General features: G+C 41.9%; 1 protein-coding gene across 1 annotated transcript in view; it reads right to left on the minus strand.

Annotated features, from left to right (window-relative positions):
• Positions 1-15,743, minus strand: part of COL6A6 (collagen type VI alpha 6 chain) — a 286,317-nt gene that overhangs the window by 174,452 nt on the left and 96,122 nt on the right. The window contains exons 7-9 of the mRNA XM_040353048.1: positions 14,964-15,524; positions 11,470-12,030; positions 2,703-3,272 (exon numbers count right to left, since the gene is read on the minus strand). Of these exons, the coding sequence (XP_040208982.1) occupies positions 2,703-3,272; positions 11,470-12,030; positions 14,964-15,524 (1,692 nt within the window). The remainder of the gene's footprint in view (positions 1-2,702; positions 3,273-11,469; positions 12,031-14,963; positions 15,525-15,743) is intronic.

Here is a 15,743-nt window from a genome sequence, read left to right on the forward strand (position 1 = left end):
TGCTTTAAGAAAGGCCTGGATTCTTTCCTAAATGTACATAAGATAACTGAGTACTAAGATTTGTAGGTAAAGTTGATCCAGGGTAAATCCGATTGCCTCTCAGGGGATCAGGAGGGAATTTTTTCCCCTGCTGTAGCAAATTGGATCATGCTCTGCTGGTTTTTTTTGCCTTCCTCTGGATCAACTGTGGGTATGGAGTTGGGTGTATGGGATTGTATTGTGTTTTTTATTTTGTTTTTTTTTTTTTTTGTGGTTGAACTGGATGGACATGTGTCTTTTTTCAACCTGACTAACTATGAGGCTTTTTTTGTTTATTTAGCAAAAAAAAAAAAACAGATGTGATTAAATAGCACCAATATAAATCTCTATTTGTGTGAATAAAAAATTATTAAAATTTCATATGTATACAGTGTTGCATGACCGCACAATTGTCATTCAAATGTGACAGCGCTGAAAGCTGAAAAATGGCCTGGGCCTGGGGGTAAAAGTGACTGGTATTGAAGTGGTAAAATTATTTGGTGCATCCATTCAAACAAGTCTGGGCACCTAGATAATGTATTATCTCCCAACTGATTTTAATTACTTCTTCCTCACCACCTAAGCGGTGCTCAACAATCTATGAGTGCCGCTTGACCGCATAAGGCAGATTTTCCCTGAAAAATCCCCCAACACCCTCTAGTTCCTCAAGAATAATTACCTATTTATTTCTCTCATTACTTATCCTACCCTCTTCCTCCTGTCCCTCTTTCTCTTGTCAGTGAATATTTTATTTTTACACACCCCATTTGTTGCTACTTCTATTTTTCTAGTTAACCTCTCCACAACTGTTGAGGTCTGGGATCTGGGCCAGTGATTATTCAGACCCCCACAATCATTTTGTCTTGTGTCAGTGTCAATTACATCTATGACACACTATATTGAAGAGAGGGGAGGAGCCGAGCCTGTAACATCACGCAGCCACTGCGAGGGAGTGTCAGTGGTAAGCGAGCAGACGTAGCAAAGATATATATTCTATGCGATTTTAAAGAATATTTCTTGTAAGTTTGCCTAATTTGGGGCTGTTTTAATAAACGGGTAAACAGAGAGCACTATGGAGTCTGTATTTATGATTGCATGTTAACAATGGAGCTGAGAGGTGTGGAGCAGAGCGGAAGGTTGGAAGTGAAGGAAGAATATTATAGTATGATCTGAATCCATTTAAAGTTATCCGTGAGGTGGTTAAACTGAGAGAATATAAGAGGATCAGCAGCCTTGATGTGAAGGAGAGACCATTATTTGAGTTTTTAACTCATCTTTGAGGTGAGCAGGCAATTTAGCTGGTGACGGTGTGCACAAATAAGGAGTATACCAATACCTCTGAGGGTGGAGTAGCACAGCGGTGGATTTGATTTAATTGATTGCCCATTAACTGGTTTATATGATTCAGGGAACTTTATATTTTTTTGAAGGGAATCGAGTGTTTAATACATTTACATGGACTGGTTATAGAATTTATTATATAGTTTTTTACACAATTATATATTTTTTGTTATATTGAGTGTGGTTCACTTTTTGTACAGTGCTGCATTATTAGACAATCTTTATTAACAATTTTTCGTGTAGTGAATTCACTGAGAGTGTCACAGCAGCTGTGGATATTTAGTAGTTTTTTATTAAGCACATTGCGCTTTAGTAATTGATATATAGACATGTGCACACTGAAATATTTTGTTTCGGAATTTTGTTTTCGTCCGAAAAATACATTTATTTAGTTACTCCCGAAATTAGTTTTTATTTATTTAATTTTGTTAAAAATTTGTCCGAAAATCCAAATTATAGTTGAATCGGTTTATTGAAGGCTTATGGCGTCCATCGAATGTTCTAAGAAGATTTGACGAAGCAGCTAAACTTTACAACGCCGCAATCATACATTTCCAGTCGAATGCTCCACCCACAAGTAGAATTCTGATGTTGTATGACTAGTAATAATTATATTTATTAATTATTATTACTAGTCAACCAACATTAAAATCCTTCTATAGCCTATGGGAGGAGCATTTGACCATAAATGTCCGTTTGTGGCGATCATATGTTTTTATCTGCTTCGTCTAATTTTCATGTCTCTATAATGTCGAATCTTTTCTCTCTATGTCAATAATCTTGGACTAATAGAGTTAGGTTAGGCATATTCGACGGCAGATTCGATAGACACAGATCGCTTTTGTCACCGTCATGTCGAATCTTCTATCTATATTGAACTGTTGTCGCAACAAAACGAAAATAAAGCATTTTTTATGTTGGATCTTTCGGATTCTGCACGTTTGTTATCGTATATTAAAATGAACGCGAAAATCCATGAAATTCGGACTAAAATACATTTGCACGAAAACGAATGCTCATGTCTATATACTGGAGCTGTTTGTTATATACACTATTACAGTATATTGAATGTATAGGTTATGAATCCATTATTTTTGCATTGCCATTTTTTCTGCACAATGCTTTCATAACTGTTCACCTGAAGGTCACTAATGGCCACCTCACCTTATTGCAAGAAGCATTACATATATTATTCTTGACTATACTAATTGAAACTAGCTTTGCAACTTGCTATATATTTTGTGTAATTAATATAACCTCTATAATGTTAGGTTATTATGTTTTGTGTTCTTAAATTTCCTAATAAAAACATTATAAAACAGAACATCGAATTGACCACCAACCTGTTTTATTGCACACATCACCAGAAATGTTTGTGAGAATGTTATTTAGTCCATCAAAATTTTCAACGAAAAACCATTTCCCTTTTGATCCGGCCATTGTTACCAGTTCGTTGGTTTTTGCCTTGTCAACTCCAATAGCATATAAAATGATGCCGGCATCTTGAAGAGCTTTAGATACTTCACCTAGCTTATCATGATCATGAGATTCGCCATCTGTTATAATGATCAAAATCTGATCAACCCCTGAAATACTGCGACTGCCATGTTTCTCTGTAAAAAAACTTTTAGCATATTCTAGGGCCTTGGCAGTATACGTGTTGACTCCAACTCTGGGTGCATCTTGTATAGCTTTTACAACACTCTGTTTGCTGCTGTGTTGGTTTAGATAGAAAATTCTGTGTGGATCATCTGAGTACTTGAGAGCTCCAAATTGAACATTTTTTGGACCAACTTCTGATTTATTGATAAGAGCAATGATAAAGTTTTTCATTTTAATAAACTGATCATCATCTATGCTGGAAGAGGAATCAATCACAAATACAATGTCTGCTAACTGTACTCTTGGGCAGTCTGTAAAGATAAAAAAACATGTTATGAGAATCAAATAGGTAAAGTGTCATTAAACCCAGACTATGAAAAACTCATTACATATGAGATTGCTATATAACAGAGTGTTCATACTCACAAAGCCACTAAAGCATTTGTTTTATGTGGAGTGAAATATACTTAATTGACCCTACCTTTAGCAGTCCCTGCATTATTCTTTGTGTACCCATTGCAGGCTGATTGTCTAGACCAGCTGGTGTCCTCTATTGAGCATGCTCAGTTCTAAGCTCTTTATTTTCAAATTTTTCTGATTTGTGCAGCCCATGTGATTTTAGCGTTACACATGTGGGTGTATACACAGTGTTAAATTACACTCCCCTCCCATACCTCCCAACTTTTTGAGATGGAAATGAAGGACACCTATCAGCAAAAGTATGCAGGCATAGGACACACACCCTTGCCCTGCCCCCTTAAAGGAGAATTGTACAAAAAAAGATTAGTTAAACCCACAAGTGCTTTTCTTTACCATTACTATTCCTTTATATTTGCTTCTAGAACTTACAAATGCAACAATTTAGAAATCAGATGAAGGGTTTAGCACTGGGAAGCACTTTTTGACAGATAACAAGTGCATTTTAGTGCATACATCTATATAGATCAGACCAAAATGAGGGACAAATGAGAAAGGAATGAGGGACAGAGGGACATTGCCCCAAATCAGGGACAGTCCCTCAAAATCAGGGACAGTTGGGAGCTATGCCCTCCCTCCTCCTCCACATCTTCCTATTGCTTAACACTGTAGGGACTGGATATAGTATGCTGATTGATTACAAAAAACACAATGGCATGCTATATATGAATTATGGCAATTAACACTTCACTGTTTAGCATAATTTTCATGATAGATAAACACTAGGACCCATTGACACTTTGCATATGTTAATGTGCACATGTTGGTGTGTTGAGGTGCATTGTTAAGGCAGCCTATTAATTTTGAGGTGGCTCTCAACACACAAAAAAAAGGTACCTTCACTATTTTTGACAAAGCACAATGTAAACCAGGGGTGGGCAATTATTTTTTCGATGGGGCCACATGAGAAACTAAAAATATTTTGGAGGGCCGGGCCAAAAGGCTAAACTCAATACTGCATAAAATCAATTGTATTTCTTTATAAAAAAGCAGTAAATATCATTGTTGGAAAACTGGTACGAGTACTTGTTATAGACATGGCACAGGAGGGGGACAGAGGCTGGGGACATGACACAGGAGGGGGACAGAGGCTGGGGACATGACACAGGAGGGGGACAGAAGCTGGGGACATGATAAAGGAGGGGGACAGAGGCTGGGGACATGGCACAGGAGGGGGACAGAGGCTGGGGACATGGCACAGGAGGGGGACAGAGGCTGGGGACATGGCACAGGAGGGGGACAGAGGCTGGGGACATGGCACAGGAGGGGGACAAAGGCTGGGGACATGACACAGGAGGGGGACAGACGCTGGGGACATGACACAGGAGGGGGACAGACGCTGGGGACATGACACAGGAGGGGGACAGACGCTGGGGACAGGCAGCCACTGTTTAATCAATAACAATTGATTAAACAGTGGCTGCATGTGATGACACAGTGGCTGCGTGTGATGGCACAGTGGTTGCGTTTGATGGGCACAGTGGCGACAATTGATGGCACAGTGGCTGCGTGTGATGGGCACAGTGGCAACAATTGATGGCACAGTGACTGCGTGTGTTGGCACAGTGGCTGCATGTGATGGCACAGTGGCTGCGTTTGATGGGCACAGTGGCTGCGTGTGATTGGCACAGTGGCTGCGTTTGATGGGCACAGTGGCTGCATGTGATTGGCACAGTGGCTGCGTGTGATTGGCACAGTGGCTGCATGTGATTGGCACAGTGGCTGCATGTGATTGGCACAGTGGCTGTGATTGGCACAGTGGCTGTGTTTGGGAACAGTGGCAACAATTGATTGCACAGTGGCTGCGTTTGATGGGAACAGTGGCTGCGTGTGATGGGAACAGTGGCTGCGTGTGATTGGCACAGTGGCTGCGTGTGATTGGCACAGTGGCTGCGTGTGATTGGCACAGTGGCTGCGTGTGATTGGCACAGTGGCTGCGTTTGATGGGCACAGTGGCTGCGTTTGATGGGCACAGTGGCAACAATTGATTGCACAGTGGCTGCGTGTGATTGGCACAGTGGCTGCGTTTGATGGGAACAGTGGGTGCGTGTGATTGGCACAGTGGCTGCGTGTGATTGGCACAGTGGCGACAATTTATGGTGGCACAAGTGGCTGCGTGTGTTGGCACAAGTGGCTGCATGTGTTGGCACAAGTGGCTGCATGTGTTGGCACAAGTGGCTGCGTGTGATGGGCACAGTGACCCCTCCCGGCCCTGCCTACTGTTATCACCGCGGCGGGGAACATTACACAGACAGCGTTCGTTTGAACAGCTGTTTTCCCCGCTGCGCATAGACACTCCCCCTTGGACGGATCTGTCCAATCGCGAGCAAGGGGGAGTGTCTATGCGACTCCCCCTTGCTCGCGATTAGACAGATCCGTCCAAGGTGGAGTGTCTATGCCATAGACACTCCCCCTTGGACGGATCTGTCCAATCGCAAGCAAGGGGGAGTGTCTATGTGACTCCCCCTTGCTCGCGATTGGACAGATCCGTCCAAGGGGGAGTGTCTATGCGCGGCGGGGAAAACAGCTGTTCAAACGAACGCTGTCTGTAATGTTCCCCGCCGCGGTGATTAACGTGGCAGCGGCGGCGATTTTGGCGGCGGGGGTGGGCCGGATTTAAAGGTCCGCCGGGCCGTATACGGCCCGCGGGCCGTAGTTTGCCCAGGTCTGATGTAAACAATATTCTTTTGTCCGAACAATGTGGTATGTTATGGTGCAGGTGCTTTTTTTTGTTTGTTTTGTTCTGTATATGTATATGCTGTTAGGGTGCCATTTAGAATGAAAAGCAACATACCCTAACAAATACCCACACATTAGTGTGCTTGGGGTAACACATGCTAAATGCACGCTTTACTGTGCACTGCAGTAAAAGTGCAAATGCAGACTATAAAGAAAAAACAAAACGCATAAAACACTCCAAGTACGAAGTTTTTTCCATTGCATCCATCACTGCAGGGTCTTCCAATTGAAATAAGTTCAAGTGATACAAAATGACAAAAATAGGGATTTTATTAATTTAAAGGGATGCTAAACTCCAATTTAAACATGATAATTTCCATTCAAGTATGTATTGTTAACCTTCTCCAAGACTACAAATTTCTTTAATTTTGCATGTGATCTGGCTGATTACAGGGCAATTAAGCACTGTTTGTGTATGGATTGTTTTTGGAAAGTAAAGATATAGTTTAGTCACACTTTAACTGCTCCCTACCCACTTCACATAAATGGTGGGACAGGAGCAGTGGCGATGCCGATTGTATGTGATCCCGTATAAGAGGCTCATGTGTGGTTTAAGAGCGTGCTCTTGAGAGCCCGGTGATCGGTGTGTCCCCCGGACACAGTAAATCACATTACCGCTGTGTCTAGATGATCACATGGTCTTGTACCATGGGATTGTTGATTGTACCATGTGAAGAAAGATTATTTATTGCAAAATTGTTTAAGAATAACTAAGAAAATATTTCAAATTTGTTTGGTATTTTTTGTTTGGCTGAACTGGACTGGAAGAGGGTGAAAGTGTCTAGACTTGAGATGGTTAAAGTCGTTCTAAAGCCTGAGGATTTTTTACCTTAACTACTTTAGACCCGGGCCATAGTAAAAAGACGGCCTCAAGGTGGCTCTATAAATCTGGGAGGCCGTCATTTTACGGGCCCCTCGTCCTCCGGGCCACAGGGGGGCGTGCGCCGGCGGCGGTGCGCGCGCCCCGGCACGTCCCCGAGATGCCGATGTGCGTGCCTGGCGGCCGCGATGTCCGCCAGGTACCCGCGATCGGCAATGACAGAGCAGGGACGTGGAGCTCTGTGTGTAAACACAGAGCTCCACGTCCTGTCAGGGAGAGGAAACAGATGCTGTGTCCCTTGTACATAGGGACACGGCATCGGTCACCTCCCCCAGTCAGTTCCCTCACCCTACAGTAAGGATACACATTTAACCCCTTCCTCGCCCCCTAGTGTTAACCCCTTCTCTGCCAGTCACATTTATACAGTAATCAATGCATTTTTATAGCACTATTCGCTGTATTAATGTGAATGGTCCCAAAAAGGTGTCAAAAGTGTCCGATGTGTCCGCCACAATATCGCAGTCCTGACAAAATTCGCAGATCACAGTATTTCTAGTAAAAAAAAAATAATAAAAAAAGTCAGAATTCTATCCCCTATAACTTTTGCGCAAACCAATTACTATACGCTTATTGCGTTTTTTTTTTTTACCACAAATATGTAGAATACGTATCGGCCTAAACTGAATTTTTTTTAAAAAAAATGGGATATTTATTATAGTAAAAAGTAAAAAATATTTAGCTGGATTCACGTAGGGCGGCATATTTTTGAGCCGGCGTAGCGTATCGTATTTACGCTACACCGCTGTAAGTCAGAGAGGCAAGTGCTGTATTCACAAAGCACTTGCCTCCTAAGTTACGGCGGCGTAGCGTAAATGGGCCGGCGTAAGCGCGCCTAATTCAAATTGTGAAGAGGTGGGCGTGTTTTATGTAAATAAACCATGACCCGACGTGATTGACGTTTTTAACGAACGGCGCATGCTCCGTCCGTGGACATATCCCAGTGTGCATTGCTTCAAAGTACGCCGCAAGGACTTATTGGTTTCGACGTGAACGTAAATTACGTCCAGCCCCATTCACGGACGACTTACGCAAACGACGCAAAATTTTCAAAATTCGACGTGGGAACGACGTCCATACTTAACATTGGCTAGGCCAGCTTTTTGTTTGACTAACTTTACGCCTGAAAACGCCTTACGTAAACGGCGTATATTTACTGCGACTGGCAAGCGTACGTTCATGAATAGGCGTATCTCGCTGATTTACGCATTCTAGGCGTAAATCAGCGTTCACGCCCCTAGCGCCCGGCGGAACTAGACAGCTAAGATACGACGGCGCAGGAAGTCATATCTTAGCTACATTTAAGTGTATCTCAATTTGAGAATATACTTAAATGTACGACGGCTTCGATTCAGAGTTACGACAGTAGATACAGTAGATACGCCGGCTTAACTCTTTCTGAATCTAGCTAATTGTGTTTTTTTTCAAAATTGTCGCTCTTTTTTTGTTTATAGCGCAAAAAATAAAAACCGCAGAGGTGATCAAATACCACCAAAAGAAATCTCTATTTGTGGGAAAAAAAAGGACGTAAATTTTGTTTGGGAGGCATGCCGCACGACCGCGCAATTTTAATTTAAAGCAACGCAGTGCTGAAAGCTGAAATTTCGCCTGGGCAGGAAGGGGGTATATGTGCCCAGTAAGCAAGTGGTTAATACATTCCTTGCACTAAGGTAAAACATGTCAACCCCCCCCCCCCCTTTACCTAACTTTATTCGATCCAGCACTGCGCCCATCTGCAACTCTTTTCTCCCCTCACTTTCTGGTCTCACAATCACTTTATGTGTAAACCATACCTTCTTTGCTTAGGCTTTGAAAATAATATATTAATTTTCCCGCCCAAGGATAAAACAAATGTTAATGCCCAAGCCCAATTTTGCAATTTTGACATGTGTTAGTAAAACTGTACATATTATCACAACTACTTTGTGCATCCAGGTGGAATATACCTTGTTTTTTTCAGGACAAATTGGGCTTTCATTTGGTGGTAAATGGTAATCGATATCCCCTGATTTTTTTTTATTTTAGTTGTATATTTCTTGCTACTACCACAACCTACCACCAAAGAACAACCCTAAATAAATTATCCTGCTTTGGACAATTGCAGTGATACAAATGGTGTGCATTTTTCTTCTTTTTTTTTATCCTACCTAAAACATACTGAAACTGATACTAATTTAACCACTTGCTGACCAGCCACTGTCATCATACAGCGGCATGTCGACTCGTTCCCACGAATCACCGTAGCTGTAAGGTGATCCCTTTAACAGCTACAGTGGACGCAGCGTCTATAGCGCAAAAGATAAAAACCACAGAGGTGATCAAATACCACCAAAAAAAGCTCTGTTTGTTGGAAAAAAGGGGCATCAACTTGGTTTGGGCAAAGTGTCGAACGACCGCGCAATTGTCAGTTAAAGCGACGCAGTGCCGTATCGCAAAAAATTACCTGGTCATTAAGGGGGCAAATCTTCCGGTCCTTAAGTTGCTAAAAAATGCTTTAAAAAAAAAAAATCCTACCAAAATATATTGACCATGACCTTTGACCCTGACCTTAACCTTTGACCCTTACTTGACTTAACACCAGTGGCCGCTGGTGCTCAAGATTTTTTGGGGGGCGCAAACGAAACAAAACAAAACAATTGCAGCCTCACTGTGTCCATCAATTGCCGCCACTCTGCCCATCAAACACAGCCACTGTGCCATCAATTGTCACCACTGTGCCATGCCATCAAACGCAGTCACTGTGCCCTGCCATCAAATGCAGCCACTGTGCCATACCATCAAACGCAGTCACTGTGCCATGCCATCAAATGCAGCCACTGTGCCATCAATTGTCACCACTGTGCCATGCCATCAAACGCAGCCAGTGTACTATGCTATCAAACGCAGCCACTGTGCCCATCAATTGTTGCCACTGTGCCCTTTAATTGTCACCACTGTGCCCTTTAATTGTCACCACTGTGCCAATTGATGCCACTGTGCCCATTGATGCCACTGTGCCCATTGTCGCCACCGTGCCAATTTATGCCACTGTCCCCATTGTCACCACTGTGCCAATTGATGTCACTGTCCCCATTGTCGCCACTGTGCCAATTGATGCCGCTGTGCCCTGTAAAATGCCCCCCCGCCCGGCACTTACCTTTCTGGGGTCGGCCATCCTCCTTCCACGTCCGCTGGCTCTGATAGGCACTTCTGCACAGCCAACCAGCTGCCGTTATTCAGGTGGCCGGCGCTCAAGGTCCAGCCATCTGAATAGACCAGCAGCCGGCAACAATAACATAGATTCATGCAATGCATGAATCTATGTTATTGTAATCAGTGGCGTGTGCGGGAGCCAGAGGGGGCGGCACTCCAGCGCCCTCTATAGACGCACCGCCACTGCTTAACACTGACCCTGTCACTGACCTAGATGAAACTTTGAGCTAGGTATTTATTTACACATAGTTATGTTTATTTTTGTCTCTACAAGGAAAGAGAGAGAGAGATACAACGTATCTCTCCTCTCCGTTCAGAGAGCGAGAGAAAAAAACACAGGGGTGGGTTTCACAGTGATTGATCACTGTGATAGCCAATCAGAGGGTATCACAGTGATCATGTGACCCACAACCGGAGTTCTGGGTCCAGATCGTTAGTACGAGAGAGATACTCATATATGTGGCCCCACGGAAAAATGCCCAGTCCAGTGAGGCTGCATATATACGTACTGTTGGTGGAAAGATGTCAATAACGTTTACATCAAAATCAATACCTTAAGATAACAGTACGAGTGAGATAGCCCTACGGGTCCAGCGCTATCGCTCCACTTCCCTCACACCTATGTGTTGCATTCCTATTTTGAATGGCACCCAAAACAATTGCAGTGCACCAAACTACTGTGTACTGTCAGAAAAAAAACAGGTTTGTTTTCTAGAAAGATATATTGCATTGGCTAAAAATAGTGTTCTTTAGCAAGAAACATACATTCCACGTGAATAATTATGCTACCAATAGTAGTGTGTGCTGTAAATTGCCTCCAGCATTGCTTCTGTTTCTTCAGGGCTGACGTGAATGGATGCAAAACAGTCTCGACTGTGATTGGGAACAGAGATAATGGCGCTGGATATCACTGAAGGCTTGATAGTTTTAACCTATCCTGACAATTTAAAACTAAATGGTTGACAGTATCTGGGAATATGCCTTTTGGCTTTATTTACTTGTTTTATATGGATTGATCTATATATATGGACTTTCACAAGGTTTTCAACTACAGCAGATTATTCTCTTTTTTTTTTTCAGTAATGTAGTTCTATTTCATCCAGCTGAACCTTTCTGTGACTCCTCTAGTAGTTGAAAAACGTATAAATAAATACATATATATATATATATATATATATATATATATATATATATATATATATATATATATATATTACACTGACCTTCTTCTTTAGGGCTGCAGATTTCAAATACAAGTTCATCTTCTATTTTCTTCAAAGTGTCAAACGACTCCAAATAATGAACCAATTCCTCCTTCCCACTGATTTCTAGCAGCTGAGATTTAACTGCATTGAAAACACCTACAGAGAAGATAATCACACTACTGTTCCTCAGAGATTGTGCAGGTATTTTCACCTCATCATTTGCTTCTCCGTCTGTTATTAATATTAGGATTTTTTTCACTCTTGGTCTAGCGCCTTTTCCCTCTGTGAAATAATTAGCGACAAACTTCAAGGCTTCACCAGTATATGTACTTTTTTCCATGTACTGCATTTTATCTATAGCATCCCAAATACGATTTTTGGTTCCGTCCTTGTTTAGACGCAGCACTTCCATGTTGGTATCACTGAACTGGACAACTCCAAACTGTACTTTATCTGGTCCAATGTCTGTCTTGTTCACCAGAGTTTTCATAAATGTCTTCATTTTGTTAAAATTCTCCATTTTTATACTTCCAGAGCTGTCCACAAGAAACATTACATCTGCGGCTACATCCTGACAAACTAAAAGACAGAGAACAATGTCACTGTAATAGATGATGATTATTTTATAACATATCAGTACACTGGTGTGGTCTACTTCTAGAATATTTTGTCAATATAATCTTTACTTGAATTGCCATGGAACGTGGTGGCATTGGGGTTGAGTCTATCTGTTGACTTTGAAAGAGCGGCCGCACATTGCAAGGTAATTTGCCCCAGAGCTTAGTAATTGAGTTGATGTTCTGTTGATTTCCATCATCCAATCATGTGCAAGCAAAAATGTTTTATTTTTTCTTTACATGCGATTAGGCATTCTTTGCAAAGTGAAATTGAATCATACTCCCTAAGCTCTGGTGGATAATTCTCCTGAAAAGTGTAAAGTGCCACATCCCCTGCAAAATTAACAGCCTGAACCCCAATGAAGTCTATGGGAGCTTAGTATTGTCCTTTTTTCTGTCTTTTCTCAAAGCTAATTTGCAAGCTTTTGAAAAAAAGGACGCAGTACAATAGCTTGACACTGTCATTGGAAATATATACCAATGCAAACTTTTTTTTTTTTAATTCCATTCAGTGGGGAGCAGATATTTTAATGAGTCTTAAAGGGTAACATTACAGACACACAATTTCTTTAAATATCATGCTTGTGGGATACCCTAAACATAGGCGTGCGCAGGGGGTGTGCAATGTGTGCCTGGACACACCCTAATCACTCTAAACAGTGCTGACTCCCCCTACTGCCCGGGCATCCTCCTGTGTTGCCTACCCCCCAGCTTCCCTCCTCTTCTCTCCTCTCACATTGGCTGCTGTGGGATGTTTCAGGATGGAGAGCGGGGGAAAGGGCTCACTGTGTTCATTCTCAAATTGAAGCATAGTAAACACAGTTTACTATGATTCCCTGTGTTTGAGATTTGGGGTGCACACCCTAATGCAATAGGCTGCGCACACCTATGACCCTAAACCTACATGTGAAATGGCCTACCTGTAGGATGTAATCCAGCAAAAGTGACACAGAAAAAAAAAACACTGTTGCCACTAAAATCCATTTCAACATTTCAGATCCCTGGCCTGTTCTGTTTGTAAATCCAGGTGATGTCACTGACCAAATACAGTCATGACTATATTTGGTCAATGACGTCAGCCAACATGTTTTGTTGACATTCAGCTGGAGACCAGGGATCAGAAAGGTTGAAATGTTGTTTATTGACAATACTTTTTTTTTAATTAAATACTTTGTGTACAGTGTGTGTGTTTATTTACTTTGTAGTTTTTTTGTGAGTAACAATGGTTACTATGTACCCCCTACTTATTGGCACGGGGGCATATAACTGGAGGGGGCCTTATTTAAAAGCATGCTTCTAGATTCTGATAATCCCTCCCTGTGCAAACCCCTATATCCACTGTGCCAGGGACGTGGGGATGAGACCTTTGTCCCCATCAACATGGGTTTCTTCTGGCTGGATAAAGGTCTGGTGTGGATTTTAGGTGGTATCGCACATCAGTTTTTCTTTTTTTTGCATGGGGTCCCTCTTAAAATCCATACCAGACCCCTATATATGGTAAGGGTCTTGTATAGATTTTAGGGGGGGACAAAGGAGGGAGCAACACTAAAATCTATACGACCCCCAGCTTATGTTACTGACCATATTTGGCCAATTATCACCCAGGCTGCCAATCAGCTTCTTTACAACTTGAAGCAAGCAAGCAGGTGTCCAGAAGCTTCATATAGGTGTGGGCAGGCAAACTTGCCAAATTTGGCCATTTCAACCATTTTGTGTACTGTAAAGAACTTTAGGGATAGGGTCAGACTCATGGTTCACCAGAAGCTTAAGCTTAAGCTTATCCTTAAGAATAGACTGTCAATATCAGAAAACATCTATGACTAAGCCCTTTAGGGTGAAATGTGTTGGGGGGGGGGGGGTGGTTTTCAGGTGGAGACTTGCAGTATACTCGCTTTTTGCTTAATAACATTTTTAGAAGGAAGTGACTACATTGTAGTGTGACCTTGAGTGTGTTCCATGTATGTTGTTACACTTTTATTCACTGATCACTATGAGTTAATCTTTCAAAACAGACTGTTTTCCAATGACCTAACATAAGTACAAAAAGTACTGACACAAGACAATCACACAAACAAAATCTACATTTTCTGCAGTTAAAGATTAACTCCATTCAGATTCAAAAGACAGAAAAGAAGGCTGACATCACTTAATTCCTTTACTCTAAAGCCCCTATCACACTGGAGCGGGAGTGGCGTCTGCGGCAAAGGAGCACTTTAGTGTCAATTTTGAATTTTGCGGCCCTATTCGGTCGCTAGCGGGGCGCTTTTACCCCCCGCTAGCGGCCGAGAAAGGGTTAAAACCACCGCAAAGCATCTCTGCAGAGGCGTTTTGCTGGCAGTATAGCAACGGTGCCCATTGATTTCAATGGGCAGGAGTGGTGGAGGAGTGGTATACACACCGCTCCTTCATCGCTCCAAAGATGCTGCTAGCAGGACTTGTTTTACTGTCCTGTTAGCGCACCGCTCCATTGTGGAAGCCCTCGGGGGTTTCACACTGGAGAGAGAGAGCGGCTGTTTCAGGTCACTATTTTCAGGCGCTATTTTTAGCGTTATAGCGCCTGCAAAGTGACCCAGTGTGAAAGGGGTCTTAGAGAAAAAGTGGTGTAATCTTCCTGCCTGTGCTTTGGGATGGGGCTGTCTAAATCACAGGATAGAATGGACAGGGATTGAAATCACTTGGCAAGTATTTAAACAGTGCAATTAGATATTAACCTGGAATTCAGCTTTAAAGTCCCCCAGGAGAATATTTCAAACTTACTGAAACTTCTGCTCAGCGGGTCACTGATACCTTCGTCATATGCTTGTAAATATCTCTAAGGTATTTAAATATATGGCATTACTGACATCTATCGCTCTTTAAAAGCATTAATATATTTGTATGAAAAACACACAGTACCTTCAGCAGAGCATATTTGTTGAGCTAATACATTTTTTAAGTCTTTCAAAGAGTTAAAATTGTATACAAAATGGACCCTTTTAGGATCTCCGGTGATTTCCATTAATTGAGTCTGGTTAGCTTCTTTAACGCCAATAGCGTACACATTGATGTTGTCTCCTCTGAGGACATCAGATGCTTCCTTTACACTGTCTTGGGATTCACCATCTGTTAAGACTATCAGATAGATGGGCACATCCTGGGCCCTGGCATTTTTTGGGTCCACTATTATTTGTCGAGTGAAGTTTATAGCTGCTCCAGTGTCTGTTCCTCCTCCTAGCTGTCGGATATTTTGCAGGGCTTGCTTTAAGCTGTCCTTATTGTATTTATTATCAATGCCAAACTCCAGTTGTCTCTGCTGAGCATATTGTACTGCCGCAACGCGGACCTTCTGAGGACCTATGTCAAACATTCCCACCAGAGTTTCCAAAAAACGTTTAATGTCTTGAAAGTCAATTTGTTCTATACTTCCAGAGCCATCAATGAGTAGGTATATGTCAGCTAATTCTGTGTTTAAACATCCTGAGGAGAATTATAAATGATATATTAATATTGTGAAAAAGAAACAAAATGATAGAATACAAACAAACAATATTAATGTCATTATTAAATGTAATTTTTATTTTTTCTTTGAGCCTATTAAAAACCTGTCTCTTTAATTACATTGCATTAAAATGTGACATTTTGTGTATTTATGTGCTTTAAAATTATTAATCTGCCAATGCACCAGAACAGACAAAA

The sequence above is a fragment of the Rana temporaria genome, chromosome 5, assembly GCF_905171775.1.
Source record: "Rana temporaria chromosome 5, aRanTem1.1, whole genome shotgun sequence".
Classification (NCBI taxonomy): Eukaryota; Metazoa; Chordata; class Amphibia; order Anura; family Ranidae; genus Rana; species Rana temporaria.